General features: G+C 53.5%; 6 protein-coding genes and 2 non-coding genes across 9 annotated transcripts in view; 2 read left to right on the top strand and 6 right to left on the bottom strand.

Annotated features, from left to right (window-relative positions):
- Window positions 1–2: 2 nt before the first annotated feature.
- Window positions 3–1,686, bottom strand: WDR83OS (WD repeat domain 83 opposite strand). The gene is made up of 4 exons (XM_027850944.1): window positions 1,583–1,686; window positions 973–1,078; window positions 720–817; window positions 3–562 (listed from the first exon to the last, which is right to left on the bottom strand). Exons 1-4 carry the CDS (start codon window positions 1,630–1,632, stop codon window positions 496–498), a joined length of 321 nt encoding a protein of 106 aa, XP_027706745.1. The 5' UTR covers window positions 1,633–1,686; the 3' UTR covers window positions 3–495.
- On the top strand, window positions 1,087–4,570 carry WDR83 (WD repeat domain 83). Its single transcript, XM_027850943.1, has 10 exons — window positions 1,087–1,185; window positions 1,805–1,921; window positions 2,106–2,226; window positions 2,476–2,581; window positions 2,995–3,043; window positions 3,133–3,259; window positions 3,346–3,413; window positions 3,488–3,596; window positions 4,040–4,154; window positions 4,228–4,570. The coding sequence occupies exons 2-10, from the start codon at window positions 1,819–1,821 to the stop codon at window positions 4,378–4,380; spliced, it is 951 nt and encodes a 316-aa protein (XP_027706744.1). The 5' UTR covers window positions 1,087–1,185; window positions 1,805–1,818; the 3' UTR covers window positions 4,381–4,570.
- DHPS (deoxyhypusine synthase) lies at window positions 4,400–7,785 on the bottom strand. Its single transcript, XM_027850942.1, has 9 exons — window positions 7,471–7,785; window positions 6,625–6,789; window positions 6,342–6,463; window positions 6,162–6,258; window positions 5,924–6,010; window positions 5,610–5,715; window positions 5,373–5,476; window positions 4,798–4,923; window positions 4,400–4,703 (listed from the first exon to the last, which is right to left on the bottom strand). The coding sequence occupies exons 1-9, from the start codon at window positions 7,699–7,701 to the stop codon at window positions 4,608–4,610; spliced, it is 1,134 nt and encodes a 377-aa protein (XP_027706743.1). The 5' UTR covers window positions 7,702–7,785; the 3' UTR covers window positions 4,400–4,607.
- Window positions 7,786–10,689: 2,904 nt separating this feature from the next.
- Window positions 10,690–16,789, bottom strand: FBXW9 (F-box and WD repeat domain containing 9). Its single transcript, XM_027850866.1, is given in 11 exon segments — window positions 10,690–12,491; window positions 12,581–12,646; window positions 12,728–12,817; window positions 13,143–13,256; window positions 13,441–13,589; window positions 14,035–14,126; window positions 14,242–14,354; window positions 14,453–14,581; window positions 15,720–15,859; window positions 16,038–16,478; window positions 16,481–16,789. Coding segments are annotated over 11 exon segments (1,428 nt in total). The 5' UTR covers window positions 16,500–16,789; the 3' UTR covers window positions 10,690–12,416.
- GNG14 (G protein subunit gamma 14) lies at window positions 11,081–11,444 on the top strand (the record flags this gene model as incomplete). The annotated part of the gene is given in 2 exon segments (XM_027851276.1): window positions 11,081–11,226; window positions 11,228–11,444. Coding segments are annotated over 2 exon segments (348 nt in total), but the record flags the coding sequence as incomplete, so codon positions are not given.
- Window positions 16,790–17,045: 256 nt separating the features above from the next.
- TNPO2 (transportin 2) overlaps window positions 17,046–24,736 on the bottom strand; it is a 12,282-nt gene continuing 4,591 nt past the window's right edge. Inside the window, exons 10-25 of one of the 2 annotated variants that reach the window (XM_027850865.1) lie at window positions 24,356–24,416; window positions 23,988–24,159; window positions 23,648–23,800; window positions 23,318–23,543; window positions 22,871–23,042; window positions 22,695–22,781; window positions 22,353–22,460; window positions 22,112–22,270; window positions 21,545–21,632; window positions 21,184–21,282; window positions 20,984–21,079; window positions 20,449–20,524; window positions 20,166–20,265; window positions 19,982–20,056; window positions 19,772–19,904; window positions 17,046–19,658 (exon numbers count right to left, since the gene is read on the bottom strand). In XM_027850865.1, the coding sequence (XP_027706666.1) occupies window positions 19,797–19,904; window positions 19,982–20,056; window positions 20,166–20,265; window positions 20,449–20,524; window positions 20,984–21,079; window positions 21,184–21,282; window positions 21,545–21,632; window positions 22,112–22,270; window positions 22,353–22,460; window positions 22,695–22,781; window positions 22,871–23,042; window positions 23,318–23,543; window positions 23,648–23,800; window positions 23,988–24,159; window positions 24,356–24,416 (1,780 nt within the window). In that variant the 3' untranslated portion in view covers window positions 17,046–19,658; window positions 19,772–19,796. Of the gene's footprint in view, window positions 19,659–19,771; window positions 19,905–19,981; window positions 20,057–20,165; window positions 20,266–20,448; window positions 20,555–20,983; window positions 21,080–21,183; window positions 21,283–21,544; window positions 21,633–22,111; window positions 22,271–22,352; window positions 22,461–22,694; window positions 22,782–22,870; window positions 23,043–23,317; window positions 23,544–23,647; window positions 23,801–23,987; window positions 24,160–24,355; window positions 24,417–24,736 lie in introns of both variants that reach the window. The other variant, XM_027850863.1, reaches the window with a different exon arrangement.
- LOC114035284 lies at window positions 23,121–23,190 on the bottom strand. Its single transcript, XR_003568207.1, has one exon. It is a non-coding gene; the product is annotated as a small nucleolar RNA SNORD41 (small nucleolar RNA).
- Window positions 24,245–24,315, bottom strand: LOC114035285. The gene has a single exon (XR_003568208.1). It is a non-coding gene; the product is annotated as a small nucleolar RNA SNORD41 (small nucleolar RNA).

A 24,736-nucleotide genomic window follows, 5' to 3' on the forward strand; every position in this document is an offset into this window, starting at 1 on the left:
AGAAACTTTCTTACACATCCATCTGTATTGGTTGCTACGAGTAGTTACAAGCGGTCAAGCCCCGCACCCCCAGCCGCGGCACCAGCCCGGTCTGCCTCGGCCCGGGGGCGTCCGTCCCCAGTCTCGGCCTCCTGGGAAGGACCCTGGCCCAGGGGGGTGGGCTGACACTGCGGCGAGGGGCCAGGCTGGAGGTGCAGGATCCTCCTCTGCCCAAGGTGCCTGGGGCAGGGAAGCTGGAGAGGAATTTGGGGCTGGGGGACACTGACAGGGTCAGGGCCCAAGAACAGGCAGTCCTTCAGCGGAGGTAAGGTCAGAGTGGGGACGTTCCACCGTGGACTCATAGTCTGAGGCCCCAGATTTGGAGCAGAGGCTGGGAGGTGAACACAGGAGTGAGGAATGAACCAGTTTCTGGCTTTTTCTTTATCCTGGCGCAGGAACCAATAGTAAAAGCCCTAGGTTTCTGAGGTCCAGGCTGAAGAGCTAGGAGATTGGTGGCTACCACGGGGGTGTCATAGGCTGGGGGTTCTGGAGGTAGGACATCACCACAGCAGAAATGGAGAGCCTGATTGGGAGGAAAGAGGGTGAGGCTGGGGCTGCAAAGCAGCCCAGGAAGAACTGGAGCTCTTTGAATTCTCTGACAGGTGAGGAGAAAGGAAGAAAGGAGGGGTCAAGCACACCGCCCCTCCTTCACGACACTGGGACCCCCCACCAGGGCTTACATGAAGCTGCTCATCATCTGCTTGGTATCTTCAGAGCTTCGAGAGTTGGCAAAGCTGATGAAGGAACAGTAGACAGCAATCCAGGCACACCACTTCAGCTGGGGAGAAGAAAAGCAGAATGAATCAGGCTGGGCTGGAGTCCTTTCCCTCTTTGACCATGAACCCTTCAAACCCGAGGCCTGAATCCTCACCCCAGGGGCATGTCTTCTCACCGAGGCTGACTGACCCTCCCCACCCTGTCCCTGGGCTGCACCTTGAGCATGAGGCCGCACATGCTGAAGATCATTCCCAGCAGGTTCATGTAGTCCGGGGTCGGATCCTCCAGGGCCGGGTTGTTCTCTGTGGCAGGTGGCTTGTACCTGGGAACACGAAGGTGACACGGAAAGGGGCTCTGTCAGCCCATCTCGAAGCCCAGGGAGGAGAATCATTGAATAGGCTTTCCTTGCCCAAGTTCTCCAAGCTCAGGGTAAGGAAACAAGAGGAATCACTTTCTCCACCCCAGATCTCTTAAGTACAGGGAGCGAGTCATGAGGTCGGCTTTCCCAGCCTGGGATCTGAAAGCAGAAAATCGAGCCAAGTCAAATAGCTTTTCCTCCCAGGATCTCCAAGCGCAGGGGAGACACATAACCATATTGCCTACCTCCGATCTCTAAGCGCAGCCTGGGGAGTCAAAGAGCCAGTGTCCCCAGATAAGGATCTCTAAGCGTAGGGTGTGAAGTCAAAGAGCCAAGCTTCCCCAGGTGAGGAGTCTAGGGAAATAGCTTTCCCTCATAGGATCTCTAAGCTCAGGTTGCAGTTATGGAAAAGGCTTCACTATACGGAAATCTCTGAGCTTGGGGGTGGAGACGGGGCTGGATTCTCACCTGAGCACCTTGTTGGGCCGCCGGGGGTCCGACATGTTGTTCGCGGACATTGCCGGGCCGGGAAGGGGCGGGGTGTGCGGCGGGGGAGGGGGGTAGAGAAGACACGCGAACCACCGGTCCTGACCCCGCCCCTTTCGCCGGCACTTCCGGTACCATACAACTCCCTAATCGTAGGGGATCCTCTAGGGTGTAACACTGAAGACTCGGACACTTTCGTTCCAGTTACCGCCCCGAACATGGCGTTCCCAGAGCCGAGGCCAACGAAGCCGGAGCTGCCTCGGAAATCGGTGCGGAGCCTGCCCTGCCGCCAGGGAGCCGTGCGGGCCGTGCGCTTCAATGGTCTGTGCTCTCCCTGGCCGGGAAGGGAAGAGGGGGAGGGAGGGAGAGGAGGAGGTGGGAAGGGAATGGGGAGAAAGGAGGGGAGGCGGGAGGGAGAGAGGAGTGGAGAGAGGGAAGGAAGGTGGGGAAGAAGCCGGGGGGAGTGGAGGAGTGAGGCGAGGGCTCGGACTCTCCTTCCGAACAGTGGATGGTCGATACTGCCTGATCTGTGGCAGTGACAAGTCACTGTGCCTGTGGAACCCACTGCGAGGGACATTGCTTCGGACCTACAGCGGCCACGGGGCAGAGGTGCTGGATGCTGCGGGGTGAGGCCCCCCACCCCCCATTCCTTCCTGAGCTGGTCCCAGAATGTGCCTCTTCTATTGAGGCTCTGCCCGGGTGCCACCTCACCGAGGCCCTTTCCTCTTCCCCAGGTGTTCCATGGCAGTTGGAACTCTCCTTTTGTCCCAAATTTTAGGTACCCATAAACTGTAAACCAGTCCCCACCCTCCGCCTTCCTATAGCTACCTCCTGTACCCCAGTGATCCCTGTATTCTTGCACCCTACTCTCCCAGCTCATTTGACAACAGCCGCCTGTGCTCTGGAGGAAGTGACCGAGCTGTTCTCTTTTGGGATGTGGCATCAGGCCAGATCCTCCGAAAATTCCGGGGCCACGCAGGGGTAAGAGTAGGGATTGGAAGGACTGAAGGGGAATCCGAGGCTGCCCCATTCCCTGCCTTCTTCCTGGCCCATGGCCCCAGAGAATCTTAGTCTTCTTCACCCCCTACTCCACCAACCGTGCTCGGAGTCCTTTGCATGTAATTCCTCCAAACTCTGAACTACCCTCCACTTGATGTGTGGCACCTTACTCACTTAGCTGTCTTCTACCATACCATGCTATGCCTCCCTTGCCTTCAAAGTCCAGTTTAGGGGCCACTTCTCCCAAGAAACCCTACACAACCAAATCATTCCTTTGCTCCTTCCCACACTTCCCTGAACCACACTTGCTTGGTTCTGGGTGGGTCTCGTAGCCTCATACAATAACCCACATTGACCAAGCATTCCTCTACCCCCATCCCATGCTGGCTTTCCAGAAGGTGAACTCTGTGCAATTCAATGAAGAAGCCACAATGATTGTGTCTGGTAAGTTGAGTTGTGGGGGTAGGGGAAGCTTCAACAACCTAGGTCCTGCCCCTGCTTCCACTTCACTGGGAGCTGGGTTTGGGCTCCAGGTTCTATCGATTCAAGTGTCCGATGCTGGGACTGCCGCTCACGACGACCTGACCCTGTCCAGACCCTAGATGAAGCCAAGGATGGTATATCCAGTATAAAGCTGTCAGACCATGAGATCTTAGCAGGGTGAGTGCCAAAGTAGGGAAGAGACGGGTCAGAGACCAAACAAAACCTGGACCCTCCCAAGCCCCTCCTCTTGTATCTCTCCCCAGTTCTGTGGATGGACGTTCACGGCGCTATGACCTTCGGATGGGAGAGCTGTACGCAGACTATGTGGGAAGTGAGTATACAGGGCACAAGGGGCCTGGGAGGGCATAGCTGGGAGCACTGATCCTCACCCTGCCCCCTTTACAGGTCCCATCACTTGTGTGTGCTTTAGCAAAGATGGCCAGTGCACGCTCATCTCCAGCCTCGACTCTTCCCTTCGACTCCTGGACAAAGATACAGGGGAGCTGCTGGGAGAGTAAGCCTACAAAGCAGCTGGCCTCTCTTCTATTTACCTGATGTTCAATGTGAATTAAGCTCCTGTGTACAAACCTCTCCAGGCACAGAAAACAGACCCAAAGAAAGCTGTGGCAAAGGGGGATAACAGGCATACAATTATAAAACATGAGATGGTGAGAGAGGCACCAAAGATGACTTTCCCAGGGGAGTCTGGGAAAGCTTCATGGTTCGAGGTCACACCTGGATTGGGCCTTGAATGAATGAGGGAGGGGGATTTCAACAAAGCCAGACAGAAATGACTACATTCCAGGCCTAGGCACAGAGAACTGAGAGAGAAAGGAGGAGAGCATCACATAAGGCAGAGTAAGGCTACGGTAGGAGAGCCTCGAATGCACGTTTCTTGCAGCAAGGGGTGGGGAGTCTCCAGCTCTTAGGGGCCAGCCTGACATCTCTCCACCTCAGGTACACAGGGCACAAGAATCATGAATACAAGGTGGACTGCTGCCTGAGTGAGCGAGATACCCATGTGGTCAGTGCCTCGGAGGATGGAAACGTCTATTTCTGGGACCTCGTGGAGGTGAGTGCCCCCAGTGACTAGCACCTTGCTCCTCTCTCTTCCTTCTCACTACAGTTTTTCTTCTACGTCACAGGGCACTCTGGCTTTGACTCTGCCTGTGAGCCGAGGCGTGGTCCAGTCCCTGGCCTTCCACCCCACCGAGCCCTGCCTGTTGACTGCCTCAGAAGGCAACGTCCAGTGCTGGCGGGAAGAGTCATTTGTAGCGGAGGACGAGTTGCCAGCTTGAAGGGCAGCACAGACATACCTGGATGGGACGCATGGATTTTATTGGCCTTAGGAATCGGTACCATTACCTGCCACATACAGAGACCTTTATCTCAGGCCTATGGATTTGCTGACCTTGGCTGGGGCACCATGAAAGTTGGGAATGTCTAGGGAGTAACTGTGAGACAATAAATAGGAGGGGTCAGAACCCAGAACCCCAGCTTCCAGGTCCTTGTTGGAACTAGCTGCTCAGTCATTGTTCTTCTCAGGAGTGAAGGCGCCGATTTTCTGGGCAAAAGTCTCTGCCACAAGCAGAGGGAAGACAAGAGAGGCATCAGCATAGACCTGGGGGAGGAGATTAGAAGAAAGGGAGAACCAAATAACTAGAGGCCCAAGACTACCTCCCACCCCCAACACTGCAGCCTGAGACCAGACCCACCTTAACTGGCTTTGCATCCATTCGGATCTTGCCCCAGGACACAGCTTCATCTGGTCTGGCCCCAGAGTCTGAGCCATCAAATTCCTGGGCTGTGTTGATGTAGACGGCATAATCAGCCCCATTCCTCTGTTGGAATAGGTTAGAATGAAGGGAAATGAGGGAAGCGTGGGTATAGCTGACACTCAACCAATCACATTAGTGCTTTAGACACATCTCTCTCAATCCTCAGAGCAGCACTGGTGAAACAGGGACCATGGGTAATAACCCTATTTGACAGATGAGGATGGGTTCAGAGCTTAAGCCACTGATCCATGGGGTCACAGGGCAAGTGTCAGAAGCTGGATTTTAAACCAGGTCTCTCCTATCTCCAAGTCCCATAGTCTTACCATTATATAGAACTCTTAGACTTTCACAGTAACATATGGGGACTCAAAGACAGTGGGGAACAAGAACATTCCGGGTTGGTGGAAACATTCCAGAAGAGAGAGCAGCACTGTCAAACAAGTCACAGAGTCCCTGACATGCAGAGAGAAAGATGTCCAGCTGTCACAGCTGGCCCTGTAGGGTGGCCTTACCATGAGGTTAGCATTGGCAATGTGGTGTTTCACCAAGCCTCCCCCGAGAATGATCATGCCTGTGTGCTTGGCAAAGATAGCCTGAGCATTGATGAGTCGTAAATCTGGGCAAAAGAATTAGGCTTTACTGGTGATTCCTGGTTTCCCAATGCCACCACCTTCTTTGAAGCATGGTTCCCCTTTCATGCCACACTACCCTGCCCCCGTCAGGCCGTAGGAGGTGCAGGGAAAGCTCACCTTCCACAATGTCCAGTACAAGCCCTGGGTTCTTATATGAATGGAAGAAGATCATATCCCCAAGAGATCCATCTGTCAGAGCTGGACTTAGCACTGGGATGTTGTTCTAGAGAGTAGAATCAGAAGTCACAACAGGGTGGGGATACAAGACTCCCTCCCTCGTCCATACTCTCTCTCCCCAACCACTGGGCCAAAGGAGAAGAGGAAAAAAAATGGGAAAAGTGCATTGAGTTCAAAGATCACAGGGACAGGGCCTCAGGGATATTTGGACAGAAACCTCAACACTCCACACCTTTTTCGCTAATAGGTCATACCTTTTGCGCCCAGTAATACACAGACTCAGGATTGTTGATCTCTTTGCCCAATCGTGCAATCATCTTCGATGGTGTCCATTTCACTCCCTAGGAAAGGACAGACCCTTGGGTCTGATGACCTGAAAGAACATTTTCCTTCCCAATCCCTGGATGCCCCACCCCTTTGGTCCCTTGGTGAAGGCCCTCCCCAATGACCCCTGACCCACGCCCTCTATCCCACTCCCCCAACTGTGGCCACCTCTGTATTTTGCTCCAGAACCATCTGGTCCAGAATCGGCATCAGCCAGTCCTCAAACTTGCAGTAATTGTTATTAGGGACAAGCAGGTTTCCAATCCTGAAGGATTAAGAATCAGTCACTTCAAGGCTCTGAGGCAGAGAAACCTCCACAGTGGTCCCTCCCGCCTTCCTCACCCATACCTATTGATACCATTTTGTCTCAGGTCCTTCCCCTTCAGGCAAAATTCGCCCAGATATGTGGGTGCCAGGCATTTGATCAGATCCTCCTCTATACCACCTGCAGTTGTCACCAGAACATCCACCTGCAGGGCCAAGCCCAAGAGAATCAGCAGAAATCACCCTTGGCCTAGGTGGTACTTTAGTCCCCGCCCCAGCCCCAAACCCACTCCTCTCCCAGCCAAAGGAGATCTTTCACTAAGCTCCTGGGGGTCTCCAGGCCTTGACCAAAGCCACTCTCCCGCACCATGTTGTGTTGCACCAGGTAACGAATGGTCTCTCGGACACCAGAGCTGATGAGATTTGATGTGTAGCCCAAGAAGATGGTACAGCCGCTCACTGGCCGACGGCTTGGATTCAAGTCTGTGTGGTTCTCCTCCTCCTCCCCAAGAGGCTCCAGCTTTTTCTCAATCTGGGAGAGAAGGTGGAGTGACTGTGATATCTCTCTAAACTTAAAGCCTGGATTTGCTGGGAAGCAGGGCCCACTTAAAGATGTTCAGAAACTGAAGCCTAGTGAAGATAAAAGACCAACCCAAAATTATAAAGGGAGACTTGAACTTGTCCCCTGACTTGATCCCTTAAACTCTGTATTGGGCACAGGTATACACAGTGACACATGCTTGTATCTCAACACTTGTTCACCACTGAACACCTTGTTGCCAACAGCTTCTCTCATGCTTTGACGGGCTCCTCAGTGTCCCACTGCCCTTTCATGCTTCACCCCAGCAATGATCTCCCTAAGTCTGAAGTTCCCCTTTACCCCAGGGTTGGGTCACCCTCTCTTCCCGGGCTCTCACCATGGACCCACAGATATCAAATTATGTGGTTGGCTCCTTCAGTGCTGGGTCTCCCCTTCTGGGAGCTTTCTATACAGTGCAATTATCCCTCATTCCCTCACCCACTCCTCTCCCAATGCTCTTGACACTGACCGGCCCCACCTTGTCCCCCTTTCTTCCTAGGACCCTAGTAGCGTTTACCTACTCCTCTTCTCCAGCCCCCCCCCCCCCCCCCCCCTCCCCGGTCCTCACCCCCCCCTCCTCTCCAGCCCCGCCCCCTCCCTCACCCAGGGCTTTGGCCAGCCCCACCCCCTCACCATGGCGTTGACCTGCTGCACGGCGCGGCCGAAGCTGGTGGCCTGGAAGCCAGTGGTGGCGAAGGCGCGCATAAGAGCGCCATAGTCCAGGCCGCGGTTGAAGTCGTAGCCCCGCACCTGGACGGCCTCCACGGGCAGCGCCGAGCTGTGCCTGAGGACGGCGTCCACAACTCCCGGGGGTGGTCGCGGCCCGGGCCCCTCCCCACCCTCCTCCTCCGGGGAGCCTTCCATGCGCCCTCCGGGGGAGGTTGGAGGTCAGGGTCAGGCCGCCCGGCCCTACCTCGGCTCACCTGGGGCTTAGCGCGATCCCAGCTTGCCGAGGAAGTGAGGCCGGGGAATAGAGATGGTGAAGGACCGGAAATGTTGCAGATCACGTGGCGACGGAGGCTCAGCTGCCCTTTTTTCTTGACTCTCATTTCTTCTACGGATGCCGCCGAAGCTGGGGAGCTTCGCGCACGCTCTCCCGCCCTCTATCGGTCGCCCGCAGAGAGCCTCCAGGGTACCCGCGTTGGTTCCTGGTCCCACGAGGCAGGGGGGCGCTCCTTGCCTCTGCATCCTGTCTAGGAGATGCACAGGGTGCGGATTCTCTTGGCTTGGGTATGGCCAAGGCCTCCTCACAGCTCAGGAGCAGAATAAACTTGCTCAAGATCCTGCCCCTTTGGGTCTCTAGTCACCCTCTCTGTAAAATCATGGACTGGAAGGTAGAAGTCACGTTGGCGATCCATCTTCTAGCCCCATCTGCCCATTTCACAGATCAGTCACTCAGCAAAGCAGACGGCTGCTGTATGGCAGTGCACTGAGCTAGGAAAGGGGAAAGTTTAGACAGGCCATTATACCTGCCTTTATGCAGTTCAGTCTACCAGAGAAGCTGGGTTGTTGTTTTCAGTCCAACCCTTCATGACCCTATTAGGGTTCTCTTGGCAGCAGTACTGGAGCAGTTTGCCATTTCCTTTTCCATGACAGATAAGGAAACTGAGGCAAACAGTGTTAAGTGACTTGCCCAGGATCACACAGCTAAAGTATCTGAGGTCACATTTCCTGATTCCAGTTCTAACGCTCTGTCTGCTGCTAGCCATGCCAAGGCATAAAATAATACACCTTATATAAGGATAGTGGAGAGCTAAAAACAAGGAAAGGCTTATCACCTATGAAGGAATTGGGGCTCAGAGAGCTTGATGGACTTGTCCAGGTCACACAGCATCTAGGTAGCAGCCAGGAGCCCAACCACTGTCTCCTAACTCCAAACTCAGATCTTTTTCTGTTGCACATTAGATCAATGGTCTCCAAAACTTTGTTACATCACACACCTCATCAGTCAACAATGTTTGGACACATAGACTAGATCAATGGTCTCCAAACCTCTTGATACCATGCATCTTGCCCATCAAAAATGTTTGAGCGTATAGTCCCAATATGTGTATATTTATTTATAAGTTCTCTATATATAAATTTATTTATATAGAGATGTATAATATATAAGGGCAGCTAGGTGGTACAGTGGATAGAGTACCAGGCCTGGAGACAGGAAGACGAGTTCAAATCCAGCCTCAGACACTAACTAGCTAGGTGACCCTGGGCAAGTCACTTAATGCTGGTTGCCTCAGTTTCCTCATCAAATGGGCTGGAGAAGGAAATAGAAAACCACTCCAGTATCTTTGCCCAGAAAACCCCAAATGGGGGTCACAAAGAGTTGGACCCAACTGAAACAACAACAAATAACGGTATAGTGGATAGAGAACTGGATTCAAGTCCTGACACATGGCAGCTCTGTGATGATGGGCAGGTCACATAACATCAAGGTGCTCTGAGTCAACCTGCATTGGAAAAAGGAATTTCCTTACCTAGAGGATTCCCATAAGAATGAAAATCACAGTCCTTATTCCCCCACCACAGTGATAACATATACATAATAACACTTATTCAAAAATGAAAATTTAAAAAACATAATCTTTGATCACATGGTCCAACAGGGAACCATTGGAATTTATTGAATAAGGAGTGGCACGGTCTGACCTGTGCTCTGAGAAAATCACTGGCAGCTATGTATGCAGAGGACAGACATAAGGTAGGAAGGCCAGTTAAGCTATTGGTAAAACTCTGGGTGAAAGGCTGAAGGGCTCCAGCAAGGGTGAATGGAGACAAAAATATTGTTGTGAGAGGCAGAAAGAAGACAACTATTGATGGGTTATGTGGGGTAAGAGAGGAATTCAGTACTACGGGGTGGCTTTGAGTGTGAATGTCAACTTGGGTGCCAGGAATAAGGAAGTTCCTTAGGGTTAAAAGGACCACAACATATTCTTATCCTCAGTGACTCAGTGACAATGAAGGGGGAAGAGGAGAGAGGTGGCTCTCCTTCCTGGGAAGTAGGGTCTGACCATAAGAGGATCTTGGTGGCACAGCCTTGCCTTGGCCTGCAATCACATGTGCCACAGGTTGGCTGGGTCAGAATGAGGTTAGAACCACCCTGAGGGTCAGGAACCTGGTGAGGCCACAAGAGGTCAGTGGTGGGACACGGTGGGAAAGATGGCAGAAGAGTATTTATTCTGAATTTCCCCAACACCAATTCAAGCATTTTCATGTACATAGTAGAAAAGGAAAAGGATCCCTTATTATACTCAGATTATTTTTCTTTTGGTATGGATGTATTAGAAATCAGCCCATGATTGCTTATGGAGGGGAAGGTGAAGGGCAACCCATCTTCTCACTCCTCTGGTCATGTACCAGATGGGGTCATGCCACAGCCCCCTTAAGAGTGCATGGCCTCTACTTTGGAGACCCACCACGGAGGTGCTCTCTACTCCTTCTGGTTGTGATATCCCATGATCCATAAAATCAGGAAGGATCCTGAGACATCAAGTTATGTGGTTGGACCCCCAACACTAGGTTTCTTCTGGGTTCCTGCCCGACAGATGAGGTTCCTGTGACGTTCATCCCTTGCCCACCCCTCAAAGGGATCGCCCACCCCACAGCCACTGCAGCTGCTGCTGTTTCCTGGCAGTGACATTTCACTCCCTAGGTGTCCCAGCTTCAAAGGCACTGGTGGGAAGGAAGAAAGGGACAGCCTAGACTCTAGGAGTCCAGGGGGCTGGGCTATTATTAGTGGATGGGGGAGGCTGCATTGTTCCCTGGGCACTAACCAGAACCAGACCCTGACAGAGAGAGGAACTCTCTCTTTGGAGAGGTGAGGCTCATAAGATTTAGCATAGGAAGGTTAAAAAATTATTTAGTCCAATATTTTTATTTTACAAACAAACTGAGGCCCAGAGAAGGAAAGAGACTTGGATCCTGAGTCCACATTCAACGCTCGCCTAGCCTTTCTTGCCTTCCAGGAAATGATCCATTTCTCCTCAGTCTTAGGCCTGGGCCAGCCAGGGTGATTCAGGAGGAAGAAAGGAGATGAAGGAAGCAGGCTTGGGAAACATACTATTTAAAGCTAGGAAAGGTTGCAGAGATCTTCTCATTTCTTAGATGAGAAAACTGAGGCAGGGCAGGGTGCAGTCACACAGTTAAATGGCAGGACAAGGCTGTGAGCCCAAGAAGGTCTGGGAGTGACTGGGGTGTGGGGGCTGACAGCTGATGTCTCTTGCTGCAAGGAGCCAGGGGAGCTTGATTGCATCTGGGCAGCCCCAACTCCCTCTCAACAACACGGCAGACGTCCAGCAGGATGTCAAGTGGCAGTGACATAGGCCAAGCACGCCGGGCAGTGGAGCAGCTGCGGATGGAGGCCGGCATCGACCGTGTCCAGGTGAGGGCTTCAGACTGGGAGACGATGGGCTGGGAGTGGGGATGGGCCTGGGTCCCTGGTGACTAGCTAGGCCCTGATCTGGCCTTAGGTATCCAAGGCAGCAGGGGAGCTCTTGCAGTACTGTGTGGAACATGCCAAGAGTGACCCATTCCTCATGGGCATCCCAGCTGCTGTCAACCCCTTCAAGGAGAAGAAGCCATGCACCATCCTGTGACCCCCTCTCAAGGAACATCTGTGTCTTTAGACACCCCCACGCTTGGATTCCTCCCTTCAAATTCCTCATTCAACACCCCTATCAAGAGACTCCTCACCTTCCTGTCCTAAGGTGCCCTGGCAGCAGGTCCCCATGGCTTGAGATACACCCCACCCCACAGCACCTCACTGCTCAATATCCCTGAATCCTGAGACATTCCCATCCTGTGCCCCACCTTGAGACCCCTTGATCTCCTCTCCCATCCCTTCAATTCCAGAGGGTCTGAGAGCCCCAGGAAAATATGGGTCAGGTCTTATTAAAGTCTTCAGCTCTGTGTGTGAGTTTGAGTTCATATCTGGGAAAGAGAACCAAGAACTGCTGTCCTCCCAAGGACCTGGGTGTCCATACATGCGTCTCACACCCACCCACTGCACGGTCTCTCGTGTCACAGGCCCAATGCTGCCATCCAGTTCGCTGTGATCGAATGTATGTGGTCACAAACACTGTCTCAGGTGCAAAGTCAGACGTGACAGCCCCAGGAGCGAGTCACACCGACACACTATCTCCATGCACATGAAGCCACGAAGGCACCACATCACAGGCGGAAGCCCGGCAGTACACAGTCACAGCAGCGGGGAATCATCCAAAGGGTTTATTCCTGAGCTTTGGCCTCAACAGCAGGAGAAAGGGATATTCCAATAATAAATAACAGGGAGGTGGGGGGAAGGGAGGGAATGAGGCCCAGCCCTCACTGGAAGGACCCTCAACACTCTTCTGGTCCTGGGTGATGGGGTTTATCCCCAGTCAGGAGCTATGAGCTTGCACAGCGGGAGCAATATGATCCCAGCCACTAGAGAAAATGGCCGGGTACTCTGGTAGCACCACAGAACCAGGTCTGACACCTGGATGGTTGGGATGGTCCCCAATATCAGGGGATGGGGGAAGTGTGAACAGCAGCACAGGTCCAAAGATGCCTCAGCCAGACCCAGTCCTCTGGGCCCCCCTACTTCAGGGCGTCAATCGCCACACCTCCAAGGACAGACCCCCGGATGCAGCTACCACTACATTGCCATCAGCACAGACCTGGCAGAAGGAAACCAGGAAGAGAAACCTTACTGCAGTGCAAGGGGTAGAGGCTGTAGCAAAGCAGAGCTTGGGAAGAGGGGCCTTACCCCATTAAGAACATTGTGATGGCTTCGGGTACAGATGGTCTGTGGTGGGTCAGTGGGCACATGTACCTGGGGAGGAGAAACTAGGCTCAGGGTCAGGAGGCAAGGGTCTGCAGTTCAATTTGGGGATCCTGGTCAACTGGTGCTTACCCGAATGGTCTTGTCCGTGGATGTGGTATAAAGTGACCCCAAGGAATGTTCAATGCCAGTGATTTGTGACCTATGCCCCACATCGAAGGACTACAGGGAAGAGACACAAGGGATGGGACATGCAGGGCTTTTATCACCCAACACCAGGCCCCTGCTCTCCTCACACCCTCTTAACCCTGTTCCCAACTAAGCTCCTATTAACAGGGCAGCTGCTGATCTAGGGCCCTTCTGCCCATCCCCTTTCCCAACTCTTAGAATGAAAAACAAAAACAAAAAAACAGGCTTAGGGATCACCCAGCCCAAATCTTTCATTTAACAGAGGAAGACATTGAAACCTCGGGAGATTATTTGCCAGAAGAGAAATGGGCAAGGGAAGAGGTTGAGCCAAGGTGAGGAGAACTGAGAAATACCACACCCTGACATGCTTGAACTGGCCTCCGTGGTTCTCGAACACATAGAGCAGGCCCTGGTTGTCCCCAGCCCAGAGCTGGGGCTCTCGGTGAGACATGCACAGTAGGTATGACTCCAGCTGGTGGCAAGAAGAGGAAGGCTCAGAGGAGGAAAGATCAGGCCCTGCCCTCCACCCCACCCCCAGGACTACTCAGAGGCTGAGCACCACCCCTTCCCCCCCCCTTCCTCCCCACCACAGATGGAGCCCTGGAGCCACTCCCCACCCCCCAGCTCTGCTGGCTCCCAGCACCTGCTCCCAGCACCTGCAGCCGTTGAAGGACACTGTTGGTCCGCCGCTCAAACACCACCAAGGTTCGGTCCTCACTTCCCGAGATGATGTACTGGTCATCAGCTGACAAGGCCAGCACAGCACTTGAATGCAACCTTCGGCTCTTCACCAGGGCCTGGCCCGCTGTACCAGGGGTGGATCAGGCATTACAATAGCTGGTGACTTTCTGCCCTCCCAAGGGCTCCAGGTCCAGGCCAGGTGGATTCTTGGGAAGGCCCCCTTCTGTTTTGTTTGTTTGTTTGTTTTTTTGGCTAGGCAATGAGGTTAAGTGACTTGCCCAGGGTCACACAGCTAGTAAGTGTTATATGTCTGAGGCCATATTTGAACTCAGGTCCTCCTGAATCCAGGGCCAGTGCTCTATCTACTTCGCCATCGAGCTGCCCCAGGGGGAAGGCCCCCTTCTGAGACTTGATTCCTGACTGACAATACTATCAGCCACTCCCAGCTAGTACAAGGAGCTCCTGGGTCTCAACCCTGGAAGTGTCTTCTCTGGCCAGACAAAGCCCTCTCCTACACTCACCAGGGGACCCTGCTTTTCCTATCTCTGCCCAGGATTCTGGGCACCCACCTCGGGGGTCGTAAACAGTCACTTTCTTATCATAGGTGCCGGTGACCAGGATGTCAGGACGGTAGGAGAGACAGAGCACAGCAGCCTTGCCCCTAGGGAGACAGGAATGGGGCTGGGGGAAGGGAAGTTGGGCCCTCTGGGCCTCATGCTTCTCGATCCCCACATGGACTGAACTTTATCACTCCCTCCCCTCTGCCCACCACATACCTGATCTCCCCAAACTGCTGCCCATCAGCTTCCATGTCCCAGAGCTTCACAGTACTATCCCAGGAGCCTGAGCAGACGCGGTTATCCTGAGCAGCCAGGGACCAGACCCAGCCCTGGAGAATTGGGGGATCAGGGCATGGAGTCCCATTCGGGAAGCATAGGCTTGAGCCAGCAGAAGGATCACCCCAGAACCTGGCTCCCAAGCTCTCACCTTGTGGGTCCCGCTCCGCTGGGTACCCAGAGCCTTGACCAGAACCTTGCCTGGATCTACTCCAAGCTGTCTTAAGTCCCATAAGTTGACATTTCGGTCCCGGGAGCCAGAGACACAGAGTGCCCCACCCTGAAGGAGGACACAGGTGGGGTGCCAGGGCCATAAGAAGCATAGAATACAGTCCCAGGACAGGACTTAAGAGCTAGATATAACCTTTGAGATATCTGACCTAACCCCATCACAATACAGATGAGGAAACTGAAGCCCAGAAAATTTAAGCCCTATGCCCAAGGTCACAAATTAAGTTCGTCAACTCCAAATCCAGAGTTCTTTCCACTATGCTTAGAATTGGAGTTCAAATCCTGGCTCCGGTAACCAGTAATAACCAGCTCACTGGGTATGAATACTGACATTCATCATAGACTGTGAAAGTAAACCAAAGGCATTTTTTTTTTAAAAGGAAATGGCACTTGAGCTATGACTTGAAGGGAGCTAAGGTGAGGAATACGTGCAGTAAAGGTCTAATTCCAAGTTGGAGGAACAGCAAATAGGATAGTTGGGAAGGAATGCAGAAGGAGGAAGAATGAGATACAGTAAATCTCAAGAGACAAGATTCTGTGATTCGCTCTAAATGCTTAAACAGCATTGTCTCCTATCGAAGCTTTTCAAGCAGTAGAGCGACATGGGTGGATGGGATGAGGACGACAGTGGAGGCAAGGAGGTGAATTGTAACCATCAGAGCAACAGGTGATGAGGGCCTGGGACTTGGATCTGAGAGCTGTTGTGGAAGTAGTAGCAATTAGACTTGGCAGCTAACTGGATATGAGGGTAATGGAGAGAGAAGAGTTCAAGGTGCTGGTGCCCTTGGCAGAAACACTAAGCTAGGAAGAAGGGTGGGTTTAGATAAAAGAGATGATGAGTTCAGTTTTCATTTGACAGGTGGAGATGTTCAACAGGTAATAGGGGAGCAGAGCTCAAAAAGTAATTAAACTCTAGTTGTATGACCCTGGGTAAGTCACTGAACCCTGAATACCTCCAAAAAAAATTGTTAAATTTTTGAGCTTCAGTTTTTTCACCTTTCAAATGTAGAAATTTCTCATCTATTACTTGCTCTCCCCTCCCTCAGAGGTTATGCTTCGCAAACCTACAAAGTTATAGAAATCGGATCTGTTATCATAGCTAAGGTCTCCTGCAGCTCTAAATCCTCCACTCAAATCCAGGTTGCTTCCAACCTCCCCACCCGGGAGACTTGTCGCCTTGTCCTCACCTGCAGCAGGAGCACAGAGTCGATGGAGGCAAAGTGGCCGTCAGACAAGCTGAAGTATTCGGCCCGTCGCCCATCGTCCGCCCAGCGGCCCAAGTGCTCCTCCAATTCGATGCAGGCAGCTGGCCAGTCAAAGTCCTCCTCTGGGGGTGAGGGGTAGTGAGGTCTGAACCCGGCCCCCGCCACGATGTCTACGTTGTCTCTAGCCTCCTCCCCACCACAGCCTCACTACCTGATTCAGCCCCTTCCTTCCAGACACGTGGCCCAGGAAAACAACTCGGCACCCCCGAAGGCCCCGAGTCCCTCCCCCGGCCCCCGCACCTTCCACCACGGGGTAGGCCCCCCCCAGGAGCTTCTGCACACGGATCTTCCACATAACCTGGTCCTGGACGATGTCTCTGAGGGTCCGGCACACCAGGGGCAGGACCCCCAGCACCAGCCTCGCCTCCAGGTAAGAGCAGATCTCCAGGATCAGCTCCAGCGGCAGACCCAGCAGCCCGGACGCGGCCGGGCCGGGCTCCCCGCCGGAGGACCACCGGGACTCCCGCCACAGCTCCACGGGGGGTGGCCTGGGGCTGACCGGGGGCGGGGGTGCCAGGACCGTGCGGGCCAGGGCCGCGCCGGGCGAGCCCAGAACCCGTTCGATGTATTCCTGGGCTTGGGCATCCGGGTCCGTTTCAGGGTCCCAGTCCTCATCCCAGTCCTGGGAGTCGTCGGGGGGTGGCTCCATGCCAGAGGATACCCTGGGGGACCAAGTTTGGGGGGGAAGCACCCTGAGAGCATACGATCACAGGGTGAGGGTTGGAAAGGCCTTCGCGGGCCCCCTAATCCAACCCCCTCACTTTACGGAGGAAGACACCGAGGGAGGCTCAGACGAGGGAAGTGACTAGCCCAGTGTCACATAAGCAGTATAATGACAAAAGCAGGACTGGAATCCAGCTCTTCTCGTTCCAATCCAGGGCTCTTCCCACCGCACCACACTGCGCTATGGGGGCACCTGGGCGTGAAGGTGCCCGGGTATGGGAGTGAGAACCGAGAGCGGGCTGACGGTCCTCCCCGGGAGCCGCCCCACCTCCCACCCGTCACCCGCTCCGGGGCCGACGCCCCAGCTACAAATATTTCGTCTCCAAGGGACCACGGGGTTACTTCCGGCGCCGACTGATGATGCAGCACAAGAGACCGGCCCGTCACGAGCCGGAAGTAGGGGAGACATTCACTTCCGCTGCCTCTGGGCGGGCTCCCCGGTAATCCCTGGCCCCCCAACCCACCAGACGTCGGCCCGTTAGTCATCCCGAGAAGGCGCAGACACAAAGGCGGAGGCCAAAAAACTTGAGTCACAAGAAACTGGTTTTTAGTCAACAAAAAATTATACATAAAATGAGAAAAATCTCATTGGAGCAAAGGTGCAAGCAGTTGCTTCAACACTAATCCACAGCAGTTTTACCATAGGAAACATTACAGCACATTTACAAATGTACAAATCGAGGATTCAACAGACAGGAGGCTAAAAACTAGAGTCAGCACCGTCACCCAGGCCAAGCGAACTCCCGAAATCAGAAACTAACTCAAACTGAGGCAGAGGAAGTTGGATCATGGAGCTTTACCTTCATTGTGCAAAAAACCGAAAATTTTAAATAAAACAAACTAAAAAATTAAATAATCTGGAAAAAAAAAAAAACTTGTTCCCCCGTTCCCCTTCTCTGGGCCCCGCGGAGGCTAAACCTGGACCTCTCACCCTGAGCTGAGCAAAGGCACAGCCCGGATTGCTACAAGGTTATGCCTCCAGCACCCCAGGGGAAAAGGCTCTCCAAATAACCAGAATTTTTAAAATAAAATTAACAAAAAACAAAAACAAAACAAAACAAAACAAAAAAAAAACATTTGTAAACGGCTCCCAGAGACCTGCTCGAGTTTTTACGCGATTTTAAAAAAATTAAATTAAAAAGCTGACATGAGGAATGTGCGTGACACCACGCTTGAAATGGTGAGTGAGGGATGGAAGAAGAAATGGAAGAGACAGACAAGCCCTGACTCAAAGCTACAGGGTTCCCCCATCCTGAGGTGGAAGGCAGGCGGAAGTTACAGGGCATCAACCAAGAAAGGGAAAAAAGGGAGATCTTAGCCCCTAGGGAAGGGCTGACAAGACACCAAAATCCAAAAACAGAGGAGACAAGAGGGAGCAGAAAGCTGCTGGAGGGCGAATGCTTCCCAGTTAAGTTTGCTTCCATCAAAGCCCATTACTAAAACACTGGGGATACAACACTTGATCCCTCCTCACCATAATCCCCCAACCCCTTACACCCATCCCCATCTGGAGTCCTCCAAGACCCTGACAGTCCTCAGGCTCAGGAAAATCGCCAGACCTGGATTCCTTAGGTCCAGGCTGGGCAGCATTTAGGAAAGTTCCTGTCCTACAAAATTCTACCTCAAATAACCACTTCTCCCTTCTGGGCTCTTGGTGAGGACTGAGGGAATGAATAAGTGGAAGTGCTTCAGGCCATCCATTTCACTTTCCCCTCTTAGTCAGATTCACCAGGCTCTGAGATTCCTGCTGCTACCACTTGGCTGACTTAATTCCCAGCAAAGTAAACCATCCAGAAAAAAGCCTTTCTTGGCTACTGCCAAAGCTGGTTCCAGCCATTGTCCCAGGACCAAAAATGATAAATAAAATGAGACAAGAAAAGGATGGCCAAGAGGCCATAACAGGACAGAAAAGGAAACAGGAAGGAACCCCTAAGACTGTCCTATCAAAACTTCTAGGAGAGAGAAAGAAGAGATACTAAAGTTGTATTCAGTTACACTCAGGTATCTTAGGGCTCATCCACATATGGGGAACCAACAGTGGTAGAGAAGCAAACAGTACTCCTCCCAGTGGGAAGATTGCTGGGCAGCCTCAGGACAGAGGCTGGGAGACAGTGAACCCAGGTCGTAGGGCTCACCACATGCTCCAACCCCCCCTCCCAGCTGCTACCTCCTCCCCCCTTGCCCCCCCCACTGGGTTTGAAAGGGAAAGGTGAAGTAAACACAGCAGCAGCAGCAGCAGCAGCACGAAAATACAGGTGCACAACCAGTGAGAGGAGAATTCGCTGAGCAGTGGCTTTGGAAGCATGCGTCTCTACAGTGCTGGCCAGCGTAGCAGGGCCCAGGGCCCAGGAAATGGCTCCCCTCCTGGATGAATGGCTGGGCTAGACAGCCCAGAGGAGGCTCTGTACCTTCTTTTTCTCCCTCCCCACCCCTGGCCCCAAAGCCCTGGGCTCTCGCCAGCTGGGACCCTCTGTCATGGCCTTCTTCGGACCATTGCACAGCACCTATTACAGAAGCATCTTAAACTCTAGATGAAGGTTACATTAAGTCATTATAGCCTAACTCACAGGATTCGCTACTCTAAATGTCACCATGCAGTCAGGGAAAAAGGTGGGAGAAACAGGCAAAGCCCCCTCCCACCAATCTGGATGCACCATAATCCCCACAGCGACACCCCCCACCCCGCCAGACTGATGGGCAGTACCAGAATAGTGGCTGCTTGTTCTATTTTTCCTTTCATTTTTAAACGTTTTTTAACCCTACTCTGTACGCACTCGAGAGACCATCTGTGTCAGTGTCTCTCGGATCACAACAATAATTCCCTTTCCCCGTTTGTTTCCCCTTCCTCCTCCTCCTCCTCCTCCTCCTCCAAAACAAGATCCTGTTGCAGCGAGTCCTCCCCCCACCCACCGCCCCCCGTGTGGCTGGCACTGCTCAGGCTTCTGCCAGAGATGAAAGCCCCTGGTTTGTAGAATGAGCGTGGAGGCCCCCCCACCCCCCACCCCCGCAATGGCAGGAAGACGGGAAGTCGTTTAGTTTTGTGTCCCACGTACTCCTCCCTAACCCCCCACTGACAGGGCACTGCAACACCTGGATGCTGATGAGCTCCCAGCAACCCCTCCCAACGCCGTCAGGAACCTGGGAACAAGAGCAGAGGGAGGGGGCGTCAGCAGCAGGGCTCCTCTGCCCGTCCCAGCCCCCAGCTGCCTCCAGGACCATCCTCCTGCCGGTCCCAGAAGCCTGGGACTTACCTAGTGCGTGGTCTCCCTGCTTCACCTAGACGCCATAGAAGGCAGCTAATCTCTCCTTGAGCAGGGGTGGGAACTGCTCTGAAAACTGCTGCCAGTTCTCTTCCCCCACCTGGTCTTTGAAGCCGTGGAGTATCTGAGGGAGGGAGAGGAGGGACATAGCAGAGGTGCCACACCCCAAGGCAGAGAGGAGACAGGAGTCCCAGGACTCACCTTATAAAACATGTCCCGCAGGTCATCCTTAGGGCTCACCCAGGAGGCCACAGCATCACAGAAGAAAATAAAATCCTGAAAAGGAAGACCCCACCCACTCTGGCTGTGAGGGGCTGCCAGCACCCCCACTGCCCTGCTCCCAAGTAGGAAAGCCTCTTCCCCTCCCATTCCCCAGTCCCTCTACCTGCACAACCCCTCCAGGGTTCACCCCGATCATCATACAGATGCCCCGGAAGGCTGAGTCCTTCTCCTCATTGTCTCGGATGTTCCTGAGAGATGTGCACCTGCAGCAGGGCAGCGGGAGAGTAGGCTCGGCAGGCAGCTCAGAGAGCGCTGGCCCGGTCAGGAAGACAAATCACAGGAAGGATGCAGGAGGAGAGAAGGGGCAGAATGGAAGGCTGACATGCACTTTGGGACAGGATCAGGGCAGGTTGGGGGGGGGCAGGGGGGAAAGCACACACACCCACCAGGGCCTGATGAATTGCTGGAGCATGGGCGCCACCTCCTGAGGGCACACGTAGCCCAGGCGGCCGATGGTGATGGCTGGAATGGCAGAGGGACTCGTCAGGCGACCTGAAACCCCGAGTGGCCCCGGGACTGTACGTGGCAGGGCCTCTGGGTGGGGGCACTGACCCCCGCCCTGGCCCCAGCCCCCACAGACCCACTCTAAGCGAGCCAGTGGGGGGGGACAGAAGATGCCTAGATCAACTGTGCCAGGTTTCAGGCCCCAGTGGGGGCTCAGTCTCTTGACCCCTATTTGGGGAAGGAGGCTGGACTGGGCCAGTGGCCCAGAGACTTGGGCTATTTCCTGTGGATTTCTCTCTTCCCCAGACCATAGGGAGAGGAGGACTGGGGGCCTGGCCCCAGCTAGTTTAGCACAGTGATATAGGGACATATGTGGCTCCCAGGTTAAGGGGAAAGGGGGACCCCCACTGGGGGGAAACTGGCTCCCCATATTGGTGGGTGGGGAAAAGACTGCCCAGGTTGGGCCTGGGCTCCCACCTGTGTTCTCCAACAGGGTCTTGGGGGTGTTGGGGCGGTTGATGATTTCCACCAGATTGTTGAGGACCATCTGCACATACGGCTGCATCTCGGCCCCTAGGAGACATGGGGGGGAGGGGGAATGATTAGGGCCCCAAGAAGTCAGTGACTTCCAGCCTCCATCTTCTACCCCAACATTTTGTGGGATGCTAAGCACTCACCCATCTGCATGCAGATCTCCCCAATGGCCCAGGTGGCATTGTTGCAGACAGAGATGAACTCAGGATTCAGGTTAGTGCCCAAGATTGGCATGAACTCAGCTGAGGAGAGAAGTTAGGAGTGAGACACTGCTACAGAGGAAGAAGTACAGGGAAGGGGAGAATGTGGCCAGAGTTCGGGCCCAACTTTGAAGACTGAAACCTAAAGCTCTCCTTGCCCCAGGCATTCTTCGGGCTAGACAGAATGTCTACACACAAGATCGATGGCACCCCCGTGATCGTTTTTCTCCAACACTTCCTGGGAAAGTGGCAGAGCTGGGAGTATGGACTATAAGGTGAGGGGCAGCAGATCCTTAGCAAATACCGATGCAGGGCTTGACATGCATGAAGCAAGCTTTGGTAAGGTCTCCCAGGAGAGCAAAGGAGCTCTGACGGACTTCTGGCATGGTGTCCTGGGGAAAGGGGGAAACAGCCAAAGTCAGCGTCCAAGGAGGTGGGCACAACCACCTCTCCAGCTTAATGGCTAGTTTCACTGATGCCCATGACTTTACTTTGGCCTTTTCCTCCAAAACAGTCTACCTCCCCACTTTCTTCCTTAAGAAAATCCTATCCACTCTTAAGACCCAACTCAAAGCATCCACCAGGCATCCCTCTCATCACCCCTGCTGGAAGTCATCTCTCCTTCCTCTGACCTCCCACAAAGCCTGTTGTTTATGCCACTCTACCAGCCACACACTTGGCTTTGTATCGTGGTTCTGTTTGTAATTTATCTTACTTATCTCCTCAACAAGACACCAAACTTGGGGGGAGGGATGAGTCTTATTCCTGTTCATACCTCAACTGCTGGCTCGAGATGTCACACTCTAAAAACCCTCCTAAGTGTTTGCTAAGTGAACAATTGAAGGGCTTGAGGGGTGGGAGGACAACTCACCTGCATACACTGGAAAAGCAGAGTCATTATGTTGCTTCGAGCAACCAGCTGTTCCACTTGGCCCCCCAAGCCCTCAGCCAGCCCGCTGAGGAGGTCTAGGGCCACAATCATGAAGTCCTTGTCGGGGGCCTCATACTGGTCTGGGTGTTGGTTGTACATCTGTGGAGCGGAGAGCAGAAGTAAGGAGAGACCGAGGGAGGGGAGGAATGGGCAAGAAGATCCCAAGGAGCCTGAGACCTACCATAGCCTGGGCCAGCGTCTTCTGGACAAGCGTGACACAGCGCTGATACACAGGCTCACAGTAGGGCAGGAACCCACTCTGGAGGGCTGTGGCCACAGATGACAAGCACTGTGTGGGGAGGAAAAGAGGTGGTGAGGGGATGGGCTAACCAAGCCTGGCCACCGTGCCAACCCAAGAGGTGGGCATGATGTCCGATGCTACACATCAGGTGTACAGTACCTTTGGAGACACTCAAACGTCTGGCTTTGGGGGCAAGGAATGGACAAAATGAACCCAAACCATTCTTCCTCTGAGAATGGAGGAACTAGGGTAACAACCAACCACACACCTCTCCCCACTCACTTCCAATAATGGGAAGAGGTCCTTGTCTTCATCTTTCAATTCATTCCACTTCTGGATCAGGGGGGGCATTAGCTTTTGGATGTATTCCTAATGAGGATGAAAAAATAAAGGAGTATTGAAGGAGAAGAGAGAGTGAAGAAAGAAGCTTAAAGAGTTCCCAGGCACTTAACACTTACGGGCTGGTTGAGGTGGTGGCCCACAGAGTCAGCAAGTGTCCCAATGGCATCATAGAGGATCAAGAGGTTCTTGTGCTGGTACTTGCCAAAGGCGAACACAAGAGTGTCCAGGATGAAGCTCAGGTAAGGGACCAGCTCTGTGCAGGCCTCCTCCTCCAGGGTAGCAAAGGCACTGTGGGAAGGGTTTGGGCATCGAGGTAAGGGCAAGCCCAGGTAGCCAGGATGCCCAAGAGAAGAGGACTGGCATGCCCAGGATCAGACAGTATGAATACAACAGAGATCAGTTTGACATCAAACAGTAACTTGTTCATCATATCCAGGGAAGACAGTAATCCAAGTTCAAAGGCCGTTCCCACCAAGCTCCTAAGACCACCCGTGCTAAATGTTCAGTGTCTAGGTGCCAGGGCAGGTAGCACAGGCTGGGAAAGGGATTCGTGGTGGCATCACCTGCAAGCTGCCTCCTGCACACGCTTGTTGCCATCCAGGATTCGCTTCAGCAGTTCAGTCATCAAGGGTTTCAAGTGCATGTCTGGCGGTTGGCTGACCACCCAGTGGGCGTAGCGGCTCAGTGTCCAGCAGGCAATGGATCGTACCAAAGCCTTCTTGTCTGACAAGCACTGGATCAGGTGGGGGATGAGCTCAGGCAGGTATGGAACCATACCCTGCATACAGCCTGGAAAAGTGAGGAGGATACATCCTCAGCAGGCACCAATGGTGGGTACATCTAAGCCAGGTGCTTCCTACCCTCTGCGCTGCCCGACCCACTTTGGCTCTCACCCTCGGCAATGGCTCCTAGGACCAGGATTCCAGATTCCTTAATGACCCACTCAGGGTGAAAAAGCAGCCCCTTCAGCAGAGGCAACAGGTGAGGAAGCAGCTCCTCCCGGAACACATTGGCCAGGACGTCCAATGCTGCTGCTGAGCACTTCCCTACAACCAGGGAAAGGAGCAATCACCCCCTGCAGCAGGCACCCCGCCCTCTCAGGTCCCACAGGGTCAGACAAGATGAACCCAATTGTCATCACCTCAGGAACAGGGATGACAACTGCATCAGGGAAAATGTCCTTGGGCATCAGTCCCTGCCCCTTCCCCACCTCTAACACCAGTCCCAACACACTCAAGTTCCAGTCAGACAAGGTGTCATCGTCATCATCGTCATCCTCCTCAGGATCCTCAGGGTCCTCAGTCCGCTCCTCCTCATGAGGCAGCGTCACCGTGCGAGACTTGTGGAACCGAGGCTTGATGTCTTGCTCGCTGTCCGGAACAGCCTCATCCTCCTCCACGTCCCCCTGTGGGGAAGGCCCAGCAAGGGTGATATTGCTGGGCAGACCAATACCTCCTGCCACCCCTCTCCCCCTTTCAGAGCAAGCCTCCTGGGATCAGACAGTATGAATACATGAAACCTTCAAAGAACACTCAGGCTAAGAAGGATACATCACTTCCCAAGAGCTGAGGGCACCTCCAGCCCACCCCCAAGACCCCTACCTTGAGCAGGATGATGTCTATCTCAGAGTACTTCATCCCATTCACCAAAATTGGGATCAGCCTGGAGAAGGGAAGAATACGTGAAACTCAGGTAGCTTGTGGCCAATCTGCCGACAGGTCCATCCACCCATCCCTGGGGGAGAAGGGGAGGAGGGGAGGACAGAAGAAGGGAGGTGAATGATTGGGAAGAGCTTAAGCAGTAGCTCCCTGAGGCATGGATGAAATGTCTCAGTTATGCCAGCTAGGAAATAACCAGAGTCAAAGACATCAGCAGTCCTTCTCCAGATTTACAGGAAACTCAATTCTTGTGTCTTACACAATTCTTGTGTCTTACACACACACACACACACACACACACACACACACACACACACACACACA

The sequence above is a fragment of the Vombatus ursinus genome, unplaced genomic scaffold (genome assembly GCF_900497805.2).
Source record: "Vombatus ursinus unplaced genomic scaffold, bare-nosed wombat genome assembly UNPS02009173.1, whole genome shotgun sequence".
Taxonomy (NCBI): Eukaryota; Metazoa; Chordata; class Mammalia; order Diprotodontia; family Vombatidae; genus Vombatus; species Vombatus ursinus.